Source organism: Habropoda laboriosa, unplaced genomic scaffold (assembly GCF_001263275.1).
Source record: "Habropoda laboriosa isolate 0110345459 unplaced genomic scaffold, ASM126327v1 scaffold11, whole genome shotgun sequence".
Taxonomy (NCBI): domain Eukaryota; kingdom Metazoa; phylum Arthropoda; class Insecta; order Hymenoptera; family Apidae; genus Habropoda; species Habropoda laboriosa.
In genome coordinates this window covers 602018-624577 of record NW_017100150.1, presented here as the reverse complement: position 1 = coordinate 624577, position 22560 = coordinate 602018, and the positions used below count along the sequence as shown (strand labels likewise).

The following is a 22560-nucleotide window of genomic DNA, read 5'->3' as shown; positions in this document are numbered from 1 at the left end:
AATATAAAGATGATAAATAGAAATATTATGTTAATATACAAGCAGTTAGAAAGCTATAAAATACACAATTTTGTGAAATTAAATTGCACTCTAAGCAATACCGAAGCATTATTTTGTACGAAAATTGTTACTTTAGTCTGAATACTCCATTCCCCGCTTGGATTAGTAATCGTATTTTATGTTATGACTCGAAATCTTTTGAAAGAGCATAAAATAAACTGTTTGTATATTATATATTTATATACATTACGTTTTTACTTCAAATTCAGCAACAACGTTTTCGAGAAGAAATGCAATATTTCTGTTAAACTATGGATTAGAGAAGATATATTATTGGTAATTTTTAATTTTTGTACTATTTCAATGTAAACTTCATTTCAATATCTCAGTCTGGTCGAAAGTTATAGCTACCGCATATATATAAAGGCGCATAATGTGCACTTTAAGGACTTGCCCCAGTTGCCCCTTAAACGTGATCAAAAATTTAACTCTAGGAATCGGTGGAGAATCGATAAATACGTAAAACTGATACAAATAAACTGGGTGTAATTTTAATGGTTTTTCGATACATACAGCTGTATTGTGTACATAATATATTGATTTAACAATTTAACTTAAGATGTAATCCAATTTACATCGTAACTTATATTTTAATATGTACTCTTTCGAAAATGCAGGTGCATTTAAGAAAAGAACTCAAGGATACTACTTTATCGCTTAAATTCTAACTAGAGAATAGAAAACATTGTAGATAACTAATGCATGTGTATATACAATATTCTTAATGATTTCCTTCTTCTTTATCTTGCAGTTGTACCAATTTTACATTTGGAGCTGGGATCGAACATGAATCCGGATGATATTGAGGAAGGTGATGACGTTTACTTTGAATGCAAAGTACATGCTAATCCTGATGCTTATAAAGTTGTATGGAAACATAATGTAAGTTTTGGTGGAATATACTTAATTTTCTTCGTTGGACACGATACACTTTAATTTTATACTTCAAGTAAAGGTTCACATCTGAATAAGTTTTGATAATATCATTCAAGAAATTTATACTATTTCTTAACACAATGTCATCTTTATAAAAGATCAAAATTGTGCGTTTGTATTGGTACAGTCGTTTGATGATACAGTTTTGAAATGTACGGTAACAAAGACTTTCTGAAACTATGAGAAACCAAGCTTGTAATCTGAAATTCCACTTTCAATAGGTAACTACAAATTCAGACAACACGGTTTGATTTTGTATACGTATTGTTTTATAAACTATTTAGCTATAAAGGCCGTATACGCAAAGTGTTCTGCTACAGGTGGAATTCTAGAGATTCTACATGTCAAAATAAAACGAAAGTCAGGAATGGTAAAATTGCGAATTTGGATTTGTTCTTTTCCTTACAGATATTTCAAAAATCAGTTTCAGAGTACACTGTCCGTGAAAATAACAATATTAAATGAATAGTGTGTGATCACTTGTGAAAGAAACCGCGTCATGGTGAATGGGTGAATTTTTTGTGGATACACGCAGTGTATGTGTATATGACTTTCATTTTAATATTCAATTTGCATGAGCTTATGGATAGCTTGCGTTGATAGGTTGGTGCGTTGAAGAAGACGTTGATTTAATTTTGAAAACATTTGATGAAGACATTAATTTAATATTTAATGTGCGATTTTTTTAAACATAGTGCTGCAAAATCATATTTTAGCAGTGGAGATAGTAAAATTTGTCATAGCTTCCATGAAATGCGCTGTTTAGTGTGCGTTATTATCTTTTACGGTGAGTATACAATTGCCTCCCTATCTAACCTATAGTAGTCTTTATATGGCGCATTGGCAAGCACCAACCAATCCTGAAACCCCTTTTTTAAAATGGTTATAATTTAAAAAACCAAATTAAATTTGCGGTTTTTTCATTTTTGATTTTCATCTTATTCTGTCATGTATAATCTAATTAAGAATATCTGGTTGTTTTACGCAAACAATTCTAGCACACTGATAAAAACTGGTGACGCACAAAGTATTCAATAACAGGAGACACTTCATTAAAGAAATCATCGACTAAACATTAAATCTGCCTACGGGCCCGACACCACAAAATCTACAAGTGCATATTAAAACAAGACCTATGAAATTTTCAAGTAGAGAAGATTAATGTCTTTTTCTCTACGTAAATAATCCACAAATATGCGATTAATGGAGGAAGTGTCCATGCTTACTAGTGAACAATTCACTGACAATGAGTTGAACAGATTCAAATGCTAATCATACATTAAAACCTGAATTGTTCGAAGATATTCTGATTTATTCGGAGTTACTCCATGTTACTTAGAGTATTCTAAACATTCTATACCTGGATTGTTTGGAATTATATTCCTTGATGCATCTGAAACTAGAAAATGTTTCCCTACCACATAATGAGGAGCAAAGAGCAATTAGGAAGTGAAAGGAATGTTTTGGTTTCTTTGAAACCAGGAAAAATCTCGCGCACTTCTGCTGACCTACTTTTACATAAATATGTATGTAAATACTGGTAGATTGCGTAATAGCTCATTACGCACCTTTTTGTTTTACATGGGGAAAATCTTGCCTGGGGGGAAGAAGCAAGGTAGTGTGGGATTCTTACCCACTAAAACCCTCATGACTACTCTCGTCGAGCACGCTGGGGGCCCCGAACATTATTTTCTAATACTTTCAGTAACTCCCTGCCCGACCGAAGGGAGGGGCTTAAACTGGCCCCTCCCTTGGACTCTTATTACTGGCGGGTTAGAGGAGTAGGGCCCCGCTACGCCCCGCCCCAGGGTACCGCGTGCAATGGAGGCTGGGCCCTGAACCACCTGCGGTTCCCGCTCATTACGCACCTAACTGGAAGATAGGATTACCGCTAAAAATTTACCAGGCAATAATTTCGTAGAAATAACTTAATAGATCAAAATTCTCAATTTAAGGATTTTACTTTAATAATTGGAGTTAGCTAAATTAACTCGTTACGTTTTCTTAATTGAACAGAATTAGAATGTCAGAAGAGTTTTCGGAAAGAGAAGACACCGTTGTACAGTAAAGTCTCAGTAATCCGAGATAAGTGAGATCCAAATCGAATCAAATTATTGCGAAATCGAAGTTCTGAACGGAAGAGATACTGATGATTTGCATTATTACATTATTACGGTATTTCATCACTTGGATAATACCCACAAATTATAAAAAGATGCCTCAGAATGTTGCTCTGCATACAAAAGTGTTGTATTCCATCCTGACATTGTTTGAGCGTAACTAATGGTTCTGCGCGATCTCTTGTCAATATTATCATCATCACACACACAGTTACAATAGTAGCAATCATTACAATTGTTCCATTTATTTTTCACAATCATTTTTCACATCTTTGTGTCCAGATAACTGCGTTATTTTTAGGTCATCCTGAAAGTTTTCGCAGTTTTAAGTCGTTCGTTTAAAAAAAAAAACATAACTCCATTGAAATTAAATATTTTTATTTCAAATAATTTCCATAATTTTATTCAAAAGAAACTGCGTAAGAATTTTTCTGTATTGCATTTTGGAGCAAGAAAGACTTCTTCCCACAATACTCGAAAGACACTGAGAACGATAAGAGAAACGGTCTTTACATTTTCGCTGTAGAATTTCCTTTCATATAGTAGTGCATTATCCATCACTGTTATAGTTTTCTTCGATAAATATTTTACACTTAAACATCCTTCGGCACTTGGTACACATTGCTCTGTCGTCCTTTCACCTACACAATCATCCAACATCTGTTGAAAAATAGTCCGGCTCTTTTTGAAATGCCTTCCTAAAATAAACCCGGAGACAAAGCTTTCCGGCGTTGTTCCCAGAACCATATGACAACAATGAATGACGAGAAACAGGACATCGAAATCCTTTCTGTTGAATTTGAAAGTAACGAAAGAATGACTAAAGGAAAAGTTTCATTACTCAAGGAGGAAACGATGCACAAATACGATGGTACAAATCTTTTATACAAAATGTTTGCGTTACTGTTCTCCAATATTGTAATATTCTCAGCATATAAGATCTCAGATAGAAAATATTATTAACGTACTTAATAGCATTGACACTTATAGATGAGACAAACTGATATTACGATAACATTAATACTAATATTATTTTTTGAATTGTTGTTCGAGACTTTCAGATTTCAGTCGTACCCAAAATTTATTGAATTCCGACGTTTCGCCAACATTGCAGTTAGTTTCAACAGGGTACAGAGGCTGATAATGTTCCTTTTCTTTTTTTTACATTAGTACTCACTCATCTTTCTGTACACATGACATCACTTTGAGCGACTTTATCCATAACGATCGATAACTGATTATCGACCTATGTCCAACAATAAATATGAAATTACATTTCTTAAAACCATCTTAACACCAGAACAGACCTATGTATCACCGTGTGATACTTCGCGTTACATATACTAAAATATGGACCTATAAAAAAATATCGCTGATTTTCTTGTGTCATTTACGATTAAACGTGGTGGTTTTGAGAATTATTGAATTGGTGAGAAACTAATTTAAGCTTTGTGGATGCAAAAGTAAATCAATTTGCTATGGTGTTGTTGTTTTATTTAATCAATTATATAGTATCCATTTTTTTCTATGACTGTATTTCATGGTTCTGTAAGCTCTTAATACCATTTTCTTAAAAAGATATCAGTTTTAATAAGAAAAAGTGTTGTATTTATTGTTCGGCTTCAAGGAACCTGCTTATATTTTTCATATTTCAATTTTGTAATGATTGTACCATGTCTGGGGAATGCGAAGAATGAGAAAGAATTTCCCAACGAAAATCTTGAAAATAGTTTTATGTGTTTAATGTAACATACATTTATTCTAGCAGATCGCACTTTTTTCGTGCGATACTCATAAGTACTTACATCTAGCTTTGAAATCATTTTAAATTTGTATAAATGGTCTAAAACTGTTGTGTGATCCACCTTAAGTTTCTCTACTGTTTCACGAATCGTAAATTTGTGGTAATAATTTCCTTCAAAACGTCATCATCACACGCCAACTTAATTTTGGATGAGTCTAATTATTTGTTAAATGTGAACTACTTTGACGCTGAATTGTAATACCGATCTTACTGGACTTTTGTTGGACATTGAGGCGCGTTGGGCCTTACTCGCAGTTTTATATTAAACTATGTTGAGGGCGTGGCCTATGAGGACGAATAGGAACCCTTCCTCGTCATGGGCTGTCCTCCGTGAGTAGGGAGTACTCAGCCCACCCTGGATTTCCTTAGTCGCTGGGGTAGTGGTATGGTATCGTGGCAGGGGTGTTGTGAGGCCCTGCGGAAGATCAGTCCAAACGGGACTGACCTGTGTGTGTGTGTGTGTGTGTAGTGGCTTTACGACACCTCAATTGCTATTGAAGGAAATGTAGAAAGCGTATGGCGCACAAAAGCGTCGAGTTTCTGCGTTCATAGAACACCTGGTCCTCGACATCGCTTCGAAAGGAAAAGTAAAACACAAAAGAATTTAAATTAGAAGCCCTCAAAAATAGCAGGCCTGGTCGTCCGTGTCATAAAGTCAAACTCTTAACGGTTGCGTTTGCGACGCAACATCATCAATCGTTGCAGTTTAAAACCTTTATGGCGGTTCGTTTTGAAAGGAAGAAGTAAATAGAGAGAGGATATGCGAAAAAGAAAAGGGAAAGAAAAATGTGTTTTGCCCTGGACCCTCCTAGTGAACTCATCAGAAGGGCTATCTTTAGAAGACCCGTGCCTTAGTTGCGGGCAGTTTTTTCCGATCAAACTTTGTCAATACGTTCTATGGTTATATAAGTAAGAAAAAAATGTTATATAATCATAGGTCGTTTGAAGCTTTATTAACAAGTTCTAACAATAATACGAAATGCGAAGGGAATGGTAACAGATGTTCAGTTATGATACAAAATAGGAATAGATCAGAGGTATGTACATCTAATCTGTTTATGTGAGCTGTATTTACAATCTGTGATCGTTGAAGGTGTTGAATGCAATTTCTGCCAGTACTATTCTTGTCTTGTATCATAGAAATCGCAAGTTCGTTACCATTCTCTTTATATTTCGTATTACTGTTATAACTTTTTAATAAAGCTTCAAACGACCTATGTTTATATAACATTTTTTTCTTACTTATACCCATACAACATACTGACAAAGTTTGGTCGATAAAAACTGGGACACCCTGTATAATTATAGGAGCCTTGGTGAGGACTAGTGAGAAAGGTCAATGGTCCGTCCCTCTGGTGGCGGAGCATAGGAAGTACCATCACATCTTCATCATGAAATTTAGTAAACCAACATTGGCGCGTATGTTCACTTACTACATTTGTTCCAAAAATATCGCAAATATTATACGCAAAAATAGTTGCATTTACACTAATGATGTAAAGAAATTAATGAAATCGATGAAGAACACTCGGAAGAAAAATACTTGGAACGAAATACCGGTGATGAGGAAGAACCTTACGGAGAAATAAAAGCACAAACTAGCACTTCCGGAACATCAGTACTACGGAGATCCGCCAGAAAATGAAAACCGGTTACAAAAAAAGGCGATGTGGCATATCTTATCACAGAAAATAGAAATAAAGATTCTACCTTCGTACAAAAAGCATTGGAAACTGAAGAAATAGGCTAATGAGTGCAGGCGATAAACAGGAAATATGCGATGTTAAAAAAAGATTATACTTGAGAAATAGTAGACAAAACGAGAACGTAACAATTTTAAGCACAAAATGAGTTTTTAAAGAGAAAGAAGGTGATTCCAGTGGTACAAAGTATAAAACTAGACTATACGAACACAAGAAATAGAATGTAATGGTAACTTTTCACTGGTATAGTTCAACAAAGCAAACTTGAGGCTTCTGACGCCATCGCCTGGCCAAACGAGCGGGAAATAAGCGGTCAAGCCTCCTATTTGGCTAGATAGCTAGCCAAATATTGTTCTAACCACGGTCAGTTAGCCGGGACACTACTGTATGTGCGTCTTGCCCTGGTACAGTAAAAATATCACAATGAGTTTGGTTCTTTAAGAGTCCCCACAGAAACTTATCCTGCAAATGTACCCTTCGCAATAAAATAAATACATGTTTATATAATTACATGCAATACTTTCTCTTCTTCCCTATGAAAACTTGATTTTTTTTTATATAGGACCATTTGCAGACCAGCATATCTCATATATTTTAAAAATGTGTTGATGACCTTTGAAAAAAAAATGTTTATCAAAATATCTACCATTTCAAATAGAACAATTGTCCCTTTTCTATTTATTTTCATACAACCAAACAAAATGATAATATATTTCATGTTCGTTTTAGAAGAAACATCTTGTATATAAATTGAATGAAATATAAACAATGTAAATTAAATAAACGTGACATTTTATAAATTTAATTGACCAATATATGCACTGTTACAGGGAAATGTAATTCAGAACAATGCAAAAAATGGCGTGATAGTACAAAAATATGGTTTAGCTTTGAGACAAGTTAGTCGTTCTCAAGCCGGAAATTATACCTGCATTGCTAGCAATGTCGAGGGAGATGGACATAGCAATAACGTTGAACTTAAAATTATGTGTAAGTTTCTTGTATACATATTTATCGAATTCTTTTCTTCTGTTTACGTACAATTAAACAATTGAACAAGTATTGATGTAAAGTGTAAGAATATTATACATACGTACGTATGTATTTGTACTATTTCATTAAGTAGACAATATTCGATCAATTGGTGTTGTATGCATGTTATTAGGAACGTACCAATTCGTCTTAAATTCTTAACTATGATAACCAAGCATTTAAGTATATTGTGTTATAAATATAGATTATAAGAAAGTACCTGGAAAACCTATAATTATTCTAAATTAACACTGTGCACACGAAGTACTTGTGTCTGTATTATATTATACATATACACTTATCTTGTATGCTAGGTTTCACCAAACCAGTTGCAAGCCGATATCTACGAACCTATTAATGGTATCCAAATGATATTTGTTTCAAACTTCATGGTATGAAGGGACCTTTTATAGTGTGTGAACAAAAATAGAAAACGTAGGGTAATTTCAATATTTTAAAGGGAATACGGCGCAAATTTTTATATATTTACATATTACTTGATAAACTAAGTAACTTTTGCTTAAAACGTTTCTCTAAATTTTGCACATATCAAAAGTTATAACGGTTTGAATTGTTTGCACAAGGTCTGTTACTAGGACCTGCCTGTACTGTCGACACATGTGATACATACACGGTGCGGCAAGAAAGTATGAGACTGAATTTCTGTTGGCATACGGTGCAGCAACAATGTTATGCGAATGGTCGAAACAGATACGTCGCAATATGATCTAAAGCGTCCGCTAATAAACAGCAGATGATATTTCGGTTTTGCAACGTATAGAAGTGTTCTCCGCGTCTTGTTTTGTCGTGCCGTCACAATCTTTACGATGCAGCAACCGTAATAACGTTTTCAGCTAAGAAGGGAATTCCTGTGCTTAATCACCCTCCTTACTCTCCTGATTTGGCCCCCGCACACTTTTTTTTATTCCCACAATGACAATTAAAATTGAAAGGTAAACGATTTCAATCCGTGTTTGATATTCAACAGTGTTACAAGACAATTAAACGAAATTAAGGCAGAACAATTTTCGAACTCCTTTAAACGATTATGTGACCGATGCAAACGTTGCATTGAGTTCCTTGGAGATTATTTTGAAGGAAATAATTGTATTATTTTGTATTTTTTACTAGTCTCACTACTTTCTTGCCGCACCGTGTACGTATCGAAGTTAGAATCCCAGTACAGACAATTCAAACCGTTGTAACTTTTGATACATGCATAATTTTGAAAAACATTTCAAGCAAAAGTTACTTAGTTTATTAAGTAATATGTAAATATATAAATATTTACCCCACATCCCCTTTAAAAAATTGAAATTACCCTCCGTTTCTCGTACTTGGAGTGAGACTAGATATTCTTTGTTCACTATTAAAAGCCCCTTCGTACGATGAAGTTTTAAAAAATCATCTCGATGCCATTAATAGGTTCGTAGATATCAGCTTGTAACAGATTCGGTGAAACACCCTGCATACATTTATCATGTATGCTCTACTACGCTATACGTATACATGTATCTGCTGTTACTAATTAATAGTAGCTAATGAGGAGCGGGAATATTCTGTGAATGTACTTGATAAGAGTACATGTGACATAAAATTCTAACATAAACTCCGTCTATCATCACTTATTAAAACAATCCCTTATATCATTTGCATTTTGGTATAGTCTATGTATTTGCCTTTAACTTTAATTATGACAGAGTATAATTAAGTACACATGCTTCGTTACTTAAATACTAACTTGTTTTTCAATTCTACAGAAACACAGTGTTGCGATTACTTTTGATCTGCACATTTTTGTAAAGTAAATCCGTTTATGATGGAAACCATGCGTATTAACCTCTCCAAGGCATTTTCACACTACTGACCAAAAGTTTGAGATCACTGTGCATTTCGAGTTGCACAAAAATTCCCAGAAAAAAAGGTAACAATTTTAAGAACATTTCAATGAATTTTTTATCGTTCAAATCTATTGATCTCCGCAACATGGATCTCAATTCTAAAAAGAATTATCAGCAGATTCAATGTTGATGTAAATTGACAGGTAATTCCAAACTTTTGGCTGGTAGTGTATGTACATACATGTAAATGTATGCGTTGATTTTCCCGATAAATGTATGGAATTTTTGATTTTTCCCTTTTAACAGTACACCCCATTGCCAACTTTTCTGCACAGTAGAGTTACCCTTCATAACACGTTTTGTGCCGTAGAAAAATGACGAATTTTAGCAAAACTTTGGAACGAAGTTAAAAAGTGGGATTAAAACATTCGACTATAGGAAAATATAGATAATATTGAATTGTTGACACTTCAATATTACTTTACACTTATTTTTCTTTTTTCTAAAGAAAGTCCTACTTCCGAAAATTATCGTATACCACCCAGCAGCGACCGATACTTCTAATCTCTAGCATAATCACGTTATTAATGATTGAAACGTCAAACTAATATCTCTTACTTTTGACAATATTTTATACTGTTCACAATCTTCGCAGATACTTTAAATTCGTCTAGCTTATCAACAATGACGCGAGAATGCCATGAACCATTGATAAGGAATGTAAATTTTTCAAATAACCCCAAGAAAATTACACTCTTTAGTATCCCCCTTCGCCGTCACTAACTTTTCAAAAGCAAATTTTCCAACTCAACGTAGCCTCCGAAGTGTAAACGCTTATAGATTATTGTGGGTCACCCGATATGCAATAGTGCACATTTGAATGCTGCAAATCATACACGCAACTATTTAAATACCTTTTGGAGATTTCTTTCTCAGAGGAAACTCCTCTGACCCGATCTGTCATCTTTTAAATTATTATTATCAAATCATTTTAATCACATTTACAATATTCTGATCAAAAATAAAACCAAACTTGACCGTATTTTAAATAATTCTCACCGTTCCGAAGAGTGAAAAAATGTAAATCCTTCTCGAAAGGTTTTGTTCGTTAAAGTGACCAGCGAAATGATGTGGCAAACAAACAAGTTTTTAGTGTAGGTGTCAAACTTATCGGAAGATCCAGCTGAATCCGGTGCAGAAAAAAGTGAAAACATCTCAAATGATAAATTGACAAATAACTGGGTGAAAAACATTTGTGTATTTATTTTTCAAAAATTACATCGAATCCGAGATTCAATACAAACAAAATTCCCGTTGAAAAGTTTGTGTTACACCGCGAGATCTTCCCTTGTAAGCGCGAACCGATCACGATATACAAAGTGCTCGCGTTTCCTTTACCGTCCTCACTATTCAATCTTTTGTCCGTGTAGCGCTTGTACAGTACTCGCTCAGGTCAATTACTCAAATGAATACTACGCGCCTTTGCATACAGACCATTCGAGCCGTACGTCACACTTTTACTTCATTCACCTTCCACACATTCCCACACGTACGAAACAACTAACGATGTTCATAATTTACACGTGAAAGATTACCTTTGGTAAAAAAAAAAGAAAAAAAAAAAGAAAAAATTCAACGTTATATTCACCTTTCGCAGACAAGCCTATTTGTGTACCGGACCAGAAACGGATATACGGTGTAGCACGTCATGAAGACGCCCGAGTAATTTGCAAAGTCGAGGCGTACCCAGCTCCGGACAGTTTTCGTTGGGCTTTCAATAATACAGAAGAAATGAGAGACGTGCCTCAGGCACGATATAAAAACTCGACACGTCACAGTCAAAGCGTTCTTACCTATCGACCAATCACAGAAATGGATTATGGCACTGTGTTCTGTTGGGCGAGTAACACCGCTGGTCAGCAAAAGAACGCCTGTGTATTTCATATCATTCCAGCAGGTACGTACACGTGTGAAATATTGTAAAATAATTAGCAATAAGTTACAGTTTACATTTGAATGCTTCACGTAAGTGAAATTTACAAGTCTATTAACGAAACAATTGGAATTAACATTAAACTGTTTATAGATTGTTATAATTTTACGATAAAACGATGTCCTGATATTTAAATTAAGAAATATGGTCAAATATTTTCTATGCTTATACTTATCGCGTCGAATAGCTTCTTTTCACTTTTGTTATCGAAACGGTCCTGCCCTTTACAAGAATTCTAGAGAAGGCACAATAGCCTTCTCCAAGAGCCGAAATTTTACTGACAACCAAGAGTTTTCATTGAGAAGTTTTGAACGAACTATTGACCATTTCCTGGGTATTTTTAAGTCAATTCTAAAATATATTCCTTCCTTAGAGGGGATTATTGTTTAGGTAGAAACGAAGAAAAGTATTATGATCAATCTAAACAGTTCATGGAACTAACGTGAATAACGTTATTACGTGTGAAAGAGACGTAAACTCGGAATGACTGAATCGATTAATGCGTTAAATTCATACGATTCTATTAAAAAAAAAATTTATCCTTCGTATCTTCTCTACGCGCTGACCTAAGGAAAAACTAATCACATTAAATTAAGTCTCCCTTGACACCATTCAACTCTTCTCGGAAATATTTTTCGGTGTAATCAACAGTTTCGAAGATCTTTCAGTTTCTAGTCTTTAGGTAACTCACCCTGTATATTGTACATTCGTTTGATTATGCATTACTCAATGATGTATAGGTTTTATTTACGGGAAAGATCACTAGTAGTATCTTAAGGAACCAGTCTGACTACACTGAGAGTAATTTCCCACCCCATTTTGGGTACCCTAACAGTTCTACGAAAGTGGTAGTGTTGCAAATGAAGAGCCTACAAAAGTCAAAAGTGTAACACACATGCGATCAATATTCTTGCTGCAGGGAAATGCAAATCCTCACAGCAGCAGTAAAAATGTCGCTCAGAAAAGTGACATTGCAGATACTACATGAACATAAACTTAATCCTTATCACATGTCACTCCACCGAAAACTCCACGGGAGATTTTTCTGAATGGGACTCGAGGCAGGTTACAAATGATAGACGTTTCTCTCGATGAAGTATTATTTAACAATGAGGCTGCCTTCACGAATCATAGAGACATAAATTTAAGAAACATGTCTTATTTAAATAAACTAATACGGCAAATAAACTAATCAATCCAGAAAACATGAAAGAAGGGTTAACTAGAGTTTGTTCAAAGAGCAACTTCAAAACTCACTGGACATTTCAATGTTTTTCTTGCTGCTCACAAGTACTATTTTGAACATTTAATTGAATTTAAATAAAATAATTGTACATTCTTTAAAGTTTCCAATGTCTAAATCCAAAATCACTTTAAGGTCATAGTACAATATGAAACTTATTTTCACACTGACTATTGAACTATGAGGTGAAAAATACATAGTACCATGAAAGAACATCAATAACCTTCATAACAGTTTGAGCGGCTACTAACGACTATAAAACACTAGCCTGCTTAAAGGCAATACCGTCTATACAGTATAAAAAGGGTCGATTTTCCTAAAGATATCGTAGATGTAGTCAATTCTTGGTCAATGACCAGATTGGCCGAAAACACTTTCTAAATAACAGCAAACGTTGGTAGATTTCAGTCGAACAAACTGAGAGTACAGTCGGTGGAAGCGATACAGTGAGATTGTAAAATCAGTGTCAAAGCATATTTAACATCAGTATCAGAGAGATAAAAAGCTCGAGCTTCGTTCCAATGTCAAGTCGGAATTGATTTTTCCATTACATCATACTTAAAAAATTTGTCTGCGCCTCCACTTTGACAACTGCAATTTTCACTAATTACTATTGAGCAAGAGACTACCGAGGTTCAATGAAAGATTGTAAGCAGAAATATTAAATATCAATTTGCAAACGACCCACGGCTCTGGGTGCAGCTACATCAATCAGTGTCGCCGCTTAACCTTCAGCCGACGAAGCTGGGTCATCTATGACCCGTATTATTTGCGTGTGTAGAAGATTCGTGGGAGATACAAGGTGGGGCAGAAACTTGGTCCATCTGAATATTTCTGTTACTTATAATAATATGGAAAAATGTTACATACAAAACTCGCATGATACGGAGGGGGATATAAAGGGATGTAAATACATTTTACGTGAGTGTAGATGTACAAGAGATTTCAAGATCATCTCTGCTTTTTTTTTTAAATGGGATGCTATATTTTTTTATCACTGTATGATAACTGCTGTTATGGCATTTTCAACATGCTATTACTAAAAGTCATTCAACCATCAATTAATAATGCCATTTTTTGTTTAAGTTACTGAGTAACGCAGTATTTAGATAAAAATTTGACAAAAAGAATTAATTCTCTGATGCATAGACAGAAATATTATGATGGGTCAAAAGTGACCCGGCTTCGCTTTTTATTCGCATGTCGAATCTTCAACCGTCCGACGGTTGATACTTTAATTTACAACCTCGCTATATCATTTCCACCAACTGTACATTCCAGGATCTCTTGCATGAGAGAACCTGTCAACTTTCATATTGCTTCAACATACTACGAGTGTATGTGAGTCAAAATGAGTGAAACTTAGGACTACAAAACGGTTGCACATTAGGTTACTTTTATATTTCATAGAATGATAATTCAGTACATTGTCAAAAATTGTTCTTTGCAGGAAAACCTGAATCGCTATACAATTGCACACTGTCTAATCAAACAACTGAGTCTCTCTCGGTAGAGTGTTCTGCTGGTTTCGATGGTGGCCAACCGCAACATTTTCTTCTGGAGGTGTTTGATCAGCATACAGGAATACTCCAAGCGAACAAGACGTCTAAAGAGAATGCTGCATTCACAGTCCACGATTTAGAACCAGGTAAAATTCTCAATATGGTTCTGTACGCTGTGAATGCAAAAGGAAGAAGTGAGCCTACTTTATTGGAGGGATTTACATTGAAAATTGCGGAAAAACAGACGGGTAAGTAACATCGCGTAATATTGCCTTAGTTGTTGGAAATTACCAACATTGCCATATCTAGCCTGCGTGTGTCCATTGCACATTTGCCTAGAAGTAGTTAGAAATGTTCCAAGCTCCTCTTGAGAAGAGATAAGATCCGTAACGCTAAATAATCGTGTGATCACAAACATAGAGCTATTTTAAGCATTCCTGAGCACACGAATACACTATACACAAACAATCGCGAGAAACATTAACAAATAGTATTTTTTTCAAATTTCTCAAGTATGCAGTATATATGTAATATAAGCTATAATTGTTATATTTTTACATGATTATATTAAGGTATGCATTTTGTTTATAGGGACTCCGGTACCATTCGAACTTACTCCATTATTAGGAGGATTAATTGGAATGCTAGCTGCATTGCTTGTGTTTACCGTTACCATTCTATTAGCTATGAAAATGAAAAACGGAAGAAGGACACAGAGACCGAGTGATCTACCATTAAAAAAGGGCACCGCGCCTAGTTCCGAAGATTTATACGATACTGACGACAGAAATCCGGATGTCGTACCCATAAATAAAGGTATAATATTACGTTATTTCTGAATTTGTGGAATAAACAAAATGTTAGAAAATGTAACACATTTTCGAAAGATATAAAAATGTTTTAATAAATGTATTAAATCTGAGCACACATTATTTCGTCTAGGCAGACATAAGATTCAATTCCAACTAATATTAGGCCATCCCATAAGTTCGTACTGAAAGCAAAGAATATTTTAATAAAAAGACAAAGAAGTTTTACAAAGGCAGTATTATGGCTCTACGAAAAAAAAGTGGGAAGAAGTTGTGAAACGAAAAAACGATTACGTTTTTTCATAAAATTTCAAGATATGTTTGAAATATTGATCGAAATTTCGGTATAAAATTCAGCATGAACTTATGGGATGACTTAATATATCAGATATCTCGACAGAGCATAGAAGCCCACCATCGTCTATCCAGACGTATCTTTTATATCCAATATATTATCTGAAAAACTTTTTCGTTACTTTTTAGAGCAAAAAATATTTACTTTACTGCTTATTCTCTAATTTTGGCATATTCCACTTATAAAGTAAAAACACTTGCCAATATCGCGTGCCAAGGTGAGCCATCAAAATTAGGGGAAAAACGAAAAAGAAGAAAGGAGACGCGTTATATATGTTCTAGAAATTTATAAAACACTTTCTACACTCCGTTATCTGTCGCAATATGTGCAGGCGAGTGTAACTTCAAGCATGCACCTCTAATAATTGTGATTAAAGAACAGGAAATTTTAAAGATTGTTTGGCCGCCTTGACCTCTTACAAACGTTACTACATGCTGTTGACTGAAAGTCAGGTGACACCAGAATGCACCCGACATTTGGCTATCATGAAACAGTTGATTTTCAATCATATGTGTATTTTATGTCACTATTGAATAATAACTGTTTCGTCCATCGTGCACGTGTCGTAGCGAAACTAACCTTACAATTTTCGCAGTGACGCCATTTATAAAAAAGACCAAGTATGAGATTGTATCTCTGTCGTAACAATGTTATTTTATAAAAAGAAATTTCGAAATTTTCCGTAGTTCCCGTGAAATAACGTTGAATACATTTAAATGCACCATTTTCCGAGTGTAGATGATAAATTCTAAAGCATTCCATTTAAACGAAATAATAATAAATAATTTGATAGTTAAAGAAAACATTGAATTAAAAGGTTCAGATTATCAATTGGCGGGATCACTATCCGGCACACCTTTGGCTGTACAAAGTACACCAGATGGACTTCCGTCGACTTCGCTATCCATACAACAAGTGAATCATCTACAAGGATTGTCACCCTACTCACAGGAATATAATAATTATCCAACTTTATCGGTAAGTAATTTCATTCCAAGTATTCCATTTTATTTCACATTTTCACAAGGAAAGTAATTTCTCGTACGATTAGTGATATCGTTCCTTCACTTATCAAATGTAATACACCTTTCATCGAAGAACAATAAGAAATAAATAAAAAAATTATTTCGTCCTAGACCCAAAAATAGTTAAAAGCCGTGTTAAATGAAGCTAATTACCTTCCTACGCGGAAATGGTGCGAAATCTCCTACCTTCGTATCATTACCTTAATTCAGATTCCATTGGTTTAAACTACCATAAAAAGACGTAAAACTTAGGGAAACATACTACGGTAACAAAAAACTTGTTTCAGAACAACTATTTTACAGCAGTCCCTTTTAAGAGAATTACTTGAAAAACGAAAAGATAGTGGTCAGAAACTTTTCACCGACAGTGTACTGTACGGAGCTCAGGAGTTTGCCCCCGGGGCAGTACAGGGGCAAGAGGAGCACTTCGCTCGCGCTGCCTAAATCTCACGTCACGCAATTTTAAATGATCCGATTCGTCGATGTTATCGCGTCGGCTAATAATAACAATACATGTGCCCTAATTTTATGACTGTGTTAGAGAAAGTAGACTTATGGGGATATGACCTAATCAGACCCGCATTCCTTCCACGGGCAAACTCCTGAATTTTACACAGTATGTATATAGTCGATCCACGCGTCGACTGGGCAAGGATAATGTTCCAACCAACGAATACACGAGTCATGTGTCACAATAATTTCCAAACTGTTGCTCCGCATTTCGAACAATTTTATGTTTACACGTGAATTAATAGCTGACATTTAGAGCATTTAATAAATTGAATTACTTATTTCTCGTTTCGCGATTGCAATGCTTGTATCTGTTCAAAGAACGTTTCGAAAGTGTTGCAGGCAAAACTTACTTATTCGCTGATACAGAGTACGGTAATGATTGATTAACATAAAATAGCTTCTTGCCTGAAATTGTAAAGTCTGCTCCTTCTTTTCTTCAATTCCGTAGGGTGAAAGATGGGGATAACTGAAAGGGTGAACCTTGACAGAAGTGTAAAAACCTTATATGTATATAAAAGGAGAATGTTAAAAATAGGCCCATTTTGGCATACGGCCGGAACGAAAAATTTTTTTATAGCATGATTCTACGCACCCTAAGGAAGAAAAAATGTAATTGCCATTTTTCCCGGAAATGATGGGAAAGTTATGAGAAATGCGGTTCAAGGTACGAGTATGACCACACTTATAACGTATATTCCGTCTCGTTTTCTTCGGACGATGGTCTGTTCGTAAATTAACCACTTAGAAACTCACATTGAGACCCGGAAATGATGGGAAAGTTATGAGAAATGCGGTTCAAGGTACGAGTATGACCACACTTATAAGGTATATTCCGTCTCGTTTTCTTCGGACGATGGTCTGTTCGTAAATTAACCACTTAGAAACTCACATTGAGTATTATTTACAAAGATTGTTGTACATTAGTGTTTAATAAAAACCAAAAATAATGAAAAATAATTAATGACAAATTAATCGAAACAAGGAATTCTTCGATGACACAATGCTTATATCCTAAGCAATCAGAAACCAATAGTTATTTATTCTCAAAGTGATAAAAATTATAATAAGCTATCGTAAATATAATAAAATAATCGTCATGACAGGGATACAATAAAAAAGTAAGACTAACAGAATTTGCATTTCTTAACTGTGTATCCCCTAGGAAAGCCAGAGGAAAAAGTATGATCTCACATATCAGTCTACTAAACATATACACATATGCATACCTATGTATACAGTGTTCTGTCGAACTATGCGTAGGTTGGAGACGTCGATTGTTCGCGACCTAACCTCCCCCGGTTTTACGGAAAACTGAAGTCTGATCATCTGCACTGCGTGTCAATTGTCGTATATTGTCGTTAGAATAATAATCAACGAAGTAGGTCGTGTGTAAAGACTTAATTGTTTACTAAGAGACAGTGTTTTTCCAGAAAAGAATAGAATAGGTATATGTCTCGGGGAGACAACAGTAAAAAAACTAATTTGTTGTTGTTTCATAGCTATAACACATCTTATTACAAGAAAAATAAACTTAGGATACGATAAAAAGAAATTGTTACAGTAATTGATCTAATTAGCTACACGTAGGCTCTCCTCTATTTTCAATTAACTCGATCATTCGATTGTGTACGTATATGTACATACATATTATTCACGCATACACATACCGTGAAACTGCAGCTATGTAGCTCGCAGAGACACGCTTCTCGTTTGATTTTTCACCCAAGCTAAGCTGTTCGTTGTGTACTTGAAATGTATTCCCTACAAGACTATAATCGCGCAGTGTAAGCGACGTTCGTCGAGGCAGTCGTTCGACAGCCTCGTAAACACCGACTGAGGACGAGTCGTCCTGCCCGATTTCTGATCGCTGTACGCTCGCAACTGTTCTGGGAAAAATTCTAGGCCTTAACTTCTTAGAACTCGTGATATTTCTTGCGAGCCAAACATAAGAAACGCGAGCCTGGGTCGCTGTACGTACATCGAACCAAACATAAAGCTAGCTGCCTGTTCGCGCACAGAAAAGAGTTAACGGAAAAAGAATTTTCTGATTTTATATTACTTTTATTGGCAAAACCGAGAACAAACGCTACGCACGTGGTCTTAATGCAATACAATACGCCATATTTTTTTTCGCTCGACGCATGCGCAGTCGCCGCTCCCAATGCCGCTCGGCGGACGCACGCCGATCTTGTGTAAAAGACGCGCCCTTTTTAAATTCAAACCGTTACACTGTCCTTTTGAGAGTAAAACTATTAATTATTTTTCATTATTTTCGGTTTTTATTAAACACTAATGTACAACAATCTTTGTAAACAATACTCAATATGAGTTTCTAAGTGGTTAATTTACGAACAGACCATCGTCCGAAGTAAACGAGACGGAATATAAGTTATAAGTATGGTCATACTCTTACCTTGAACCGCATTTCTCATAACTTTCTCATCATTTCTGGGAAAAATGACACTTACATTTTTTGTTCCTTAGGATGCGTAGAATCATGCTGTAAAAAAATTTTTCGTTCCTGCCGTATGCCAAAATTGGCCTTCTTTTTAGCATCCTCCTTTGAAAGCAGGACGATGAAAATTGATCGCGTATAAGCATCACAAGATGCTAGCAAGATACACCGCGATTTCAACTTGTAGTTCTAAGCACATCTCGTATACAGGGTGATTCCAGCAAATAGATAATTGCACTTTACAAGTGCACCGATGCACTTTTGAAAAGAATCGTATCATAGGACGATAGGGCTTGTTAAACAGTGCAACGTTTTCCTCCACGATTTTTTTCTATCTTCACTTGAAACAGAGCTGTAGCCTGACCCAGTTGCTAGAATCACCCTGTATACGCGAATTTTACTTAGCGTACCTGACCAATTCTTATATCTGAAACTTCCACAGAACAAACCCCTGGAATATCCACTGCTACTTGTCGTCAGCGAATGAATCGTCGTAATAAGAGAAATGCATTTTATATGTTTTTTCACTTGATACAACGAATTGCGAAGTTAAGCTTTTTCTATTTTGTTTTTCAGTTATCAGGCCAGATAACGTACACCGAACTGTGTCTAGCACGACCAACAACATTATCAACATTAGCTACCGATACGAAATTATCAAGCATAAGTGGGAGCGGTAGTTTAAGCACGCTTCAGGGTTACGGAAGCGGGGTGGTAGGTGGTAAACCGTACACGAAAGAAGCGACGATTTACGCTTACATAGATCAAAATACAAGACCACTAAAAATCGATGCGACGGTCGCATCGCCGTGCACATTAGAGTCTTTGTCGAAAAGTGCATTCCAGGATTTTAATATTCCGGCAACGAATAACAAGCACCCGACGAGAGAGATTGTCACTGTACGCGCGCCGTTAATATCAACTCAAGAGAGTTGTGTATAGGGATGCGACTCCGACGCGCTAGATGTCAATGAATATTATGTTTAATGTGGTGTCGTAACGCGCGTCTAATTACTAAACGAGGTTTATCAGCCATTTATCCTACGATAAAACGTATATGCACATTGGTATGCGATAATGGTAAGCGTGTAAAGTAGTTAAACAATGATAAACGTCAGACGGACTGATCAATTTTTAATTGTCAAGTATTAAATCGGTAGCGATGAAATCTAAAGAGACAATGAGTCTTCTTAACATACTAATAACATAAACGTTCGAAGGATATTGATTAGTTGAGCAAGTTAAATTTGGTCAACAAGACTGATTTAAATATTTTTTTAGCTCTTTATACATAGAACCTCATATTTATTAATTTACGATGCCAGTAAATAACTAATAAATTCTACCGTGACATACCAATAATTAAAATATGCGGTGTTCATATGGTTTCGTTTAATTATTTCATTCTATAAAGTACCTTCGCAGCCCAAGTATCGAATAAAAATTTATTAACAAAAAATTGATGTGAGAGTATGATTCAATAATAATAATAATAATAATAATAATAATAATAATAGTAACAACAATAATGATGATAATAATAATAATAATAGTAATAATTCATTTGGCATAATAAAATGGATCGACACAACTTAGACGAACTAAACAGAATCACGAGAACAACCATGACCTAGTACAAGAATAATCACCCTAAAGCATGTACAAAGAGACTCCATTTACCAAAGAACTAGGAGAAAAAGGAATAATAGACATCAAAACACTCCACACAAACAAACAGTAACACTCACACAATACTTTCACTCAAAAACCAACAATTCCATACACAATGCAATTAATAGAACCGACAAAAGTTACACACCTCTCAGCCTTCACACAGACATACAAACAGAACACTTCATCAAACACAAAGCTCATCAACGTATAGTAAAGCATAGTAAAAAACAAAGATATTAACACACATACAATTGGCTAAAACAAGATCTCGTTTAATCTGGAATAAAAGTAATAAACACAAGAAACTACAGAAAATACATCATAAAGGATGACATATTAACAACAGACAAATACAACAAATGCAACATCGATGCAGAAACAATAGCCCATATTACATCAGAATGTAAACTGTTGACTGGAGTAAAATATACTAACAGACGCTACAGTGTCTGGAAGATGATACACATCGTACTCATGCACAAATACAAATTCACGACCACCATACAACTATACTACAAATACTGTAGGATCGAGGCCTCCATATCCAAATAAGGAACCAACGAGCAAAAATAGGGAGGACGTTATTGACGTAGTGCTCAAAGTCTTGGCTTGCCAGCCGAAGATCACGGGTTTGATTCCCGTTGGAGCTCTCCCTCATTTTTTCCTAGGTTCCTACAATACATATCACAACAAGGCATAAGAAATACAACACAAGTATACTAGGACAATAGTCAGGCAGGCAAGAAGGGAGCCAGCACCTGCTGATGCCCGCGGGCAAGAGCTGAGGGCGAAGTCGTGGGCTAGTGATGATGTCACATATTTAGTAATGATGTGTTACATATTTTCGAATCATAATTGGTCTACTTAAGATGAGCGATGGGTTAGTTACTACATACATGCATAAGTACATGCACCGTTGCCCGAGAAAAACGTGGCTTGTTGCCCGCAGAGTTATTTACGCCCAGGGAAGCCTAAGTACGCTGCCCGTACGGCCAATGACTGAATGGCACTGTACTAGAACAACCCGATATTAACAGATAAAACAATCGCAACAAACAGACCAGATACCACATTAATAGACAAAATAAATAAAATTACATACCTCATAGAACATAGTCATACCAAACGACCAAAGTATAAAAACCAAATATACAGTGAAAGTGGAAAGTACATACTACTAGCTCAGAAAATCAAAAGAATATAGAATGAAGACAAAAAGTAACAATGGTTACCACTTGGTAATATCAGTCATATGCATTACACTACAGATTTTCATATAAATCCTACAACTACTTACTAGAACTACTAACATGAATCCATTTACACATACAAAAAGCTGTCATACTAAACACAACCACAATAGTAAAAAAATTTCTGCAATAGTCACACTAGTATAAACTTGGCATAGCCTGTTCATACTAGCTCAAACCAGAGTGAAATCTTCTATGTGGAAAACTTCTCCAAAATAATAATAATAAAAAACTTTAATTTAAAT

The 22560-nt window shown here is 35.3% G+C and overlaps 1 protein-coding gene across 1 annotated transcript in view; it reads left to right on the top strand.

Annotated features, from left to right (window-relative positions):
- Positions 1–20333, top strand: part of LOC108574625 (synaptogenesis protein syg-2-like) — a 135725-nt gene extending 115392 nt beyond the window's left edge. The window contains exons 8-14 of the mRNA XM_017937249.1: positions 812–942; positions 7454–7613; positions 11154–11453; positions 14183–14482; positions 14826–15050; positions 16216–16376; positions 19968–20333. Of these exons, the coding sequence (XP_017792738.1) occupies positions 812–942; positions 7454–7613; positions 11154–11453; positions 14183–14482; positions 14826–15050; positions 16216–16376; positions 19968–20333 (1643 nt within the window). The remainder of the gene's footprint in view (positions 1–811; positions 943–7453; positions 7614–11153; positions 11454–14182; positions 14483–14825; positions 15051–16215; positions 16377–19967) is intronic.
- Positions 20334–22560: the final 2227 nt, after the last annotated feature.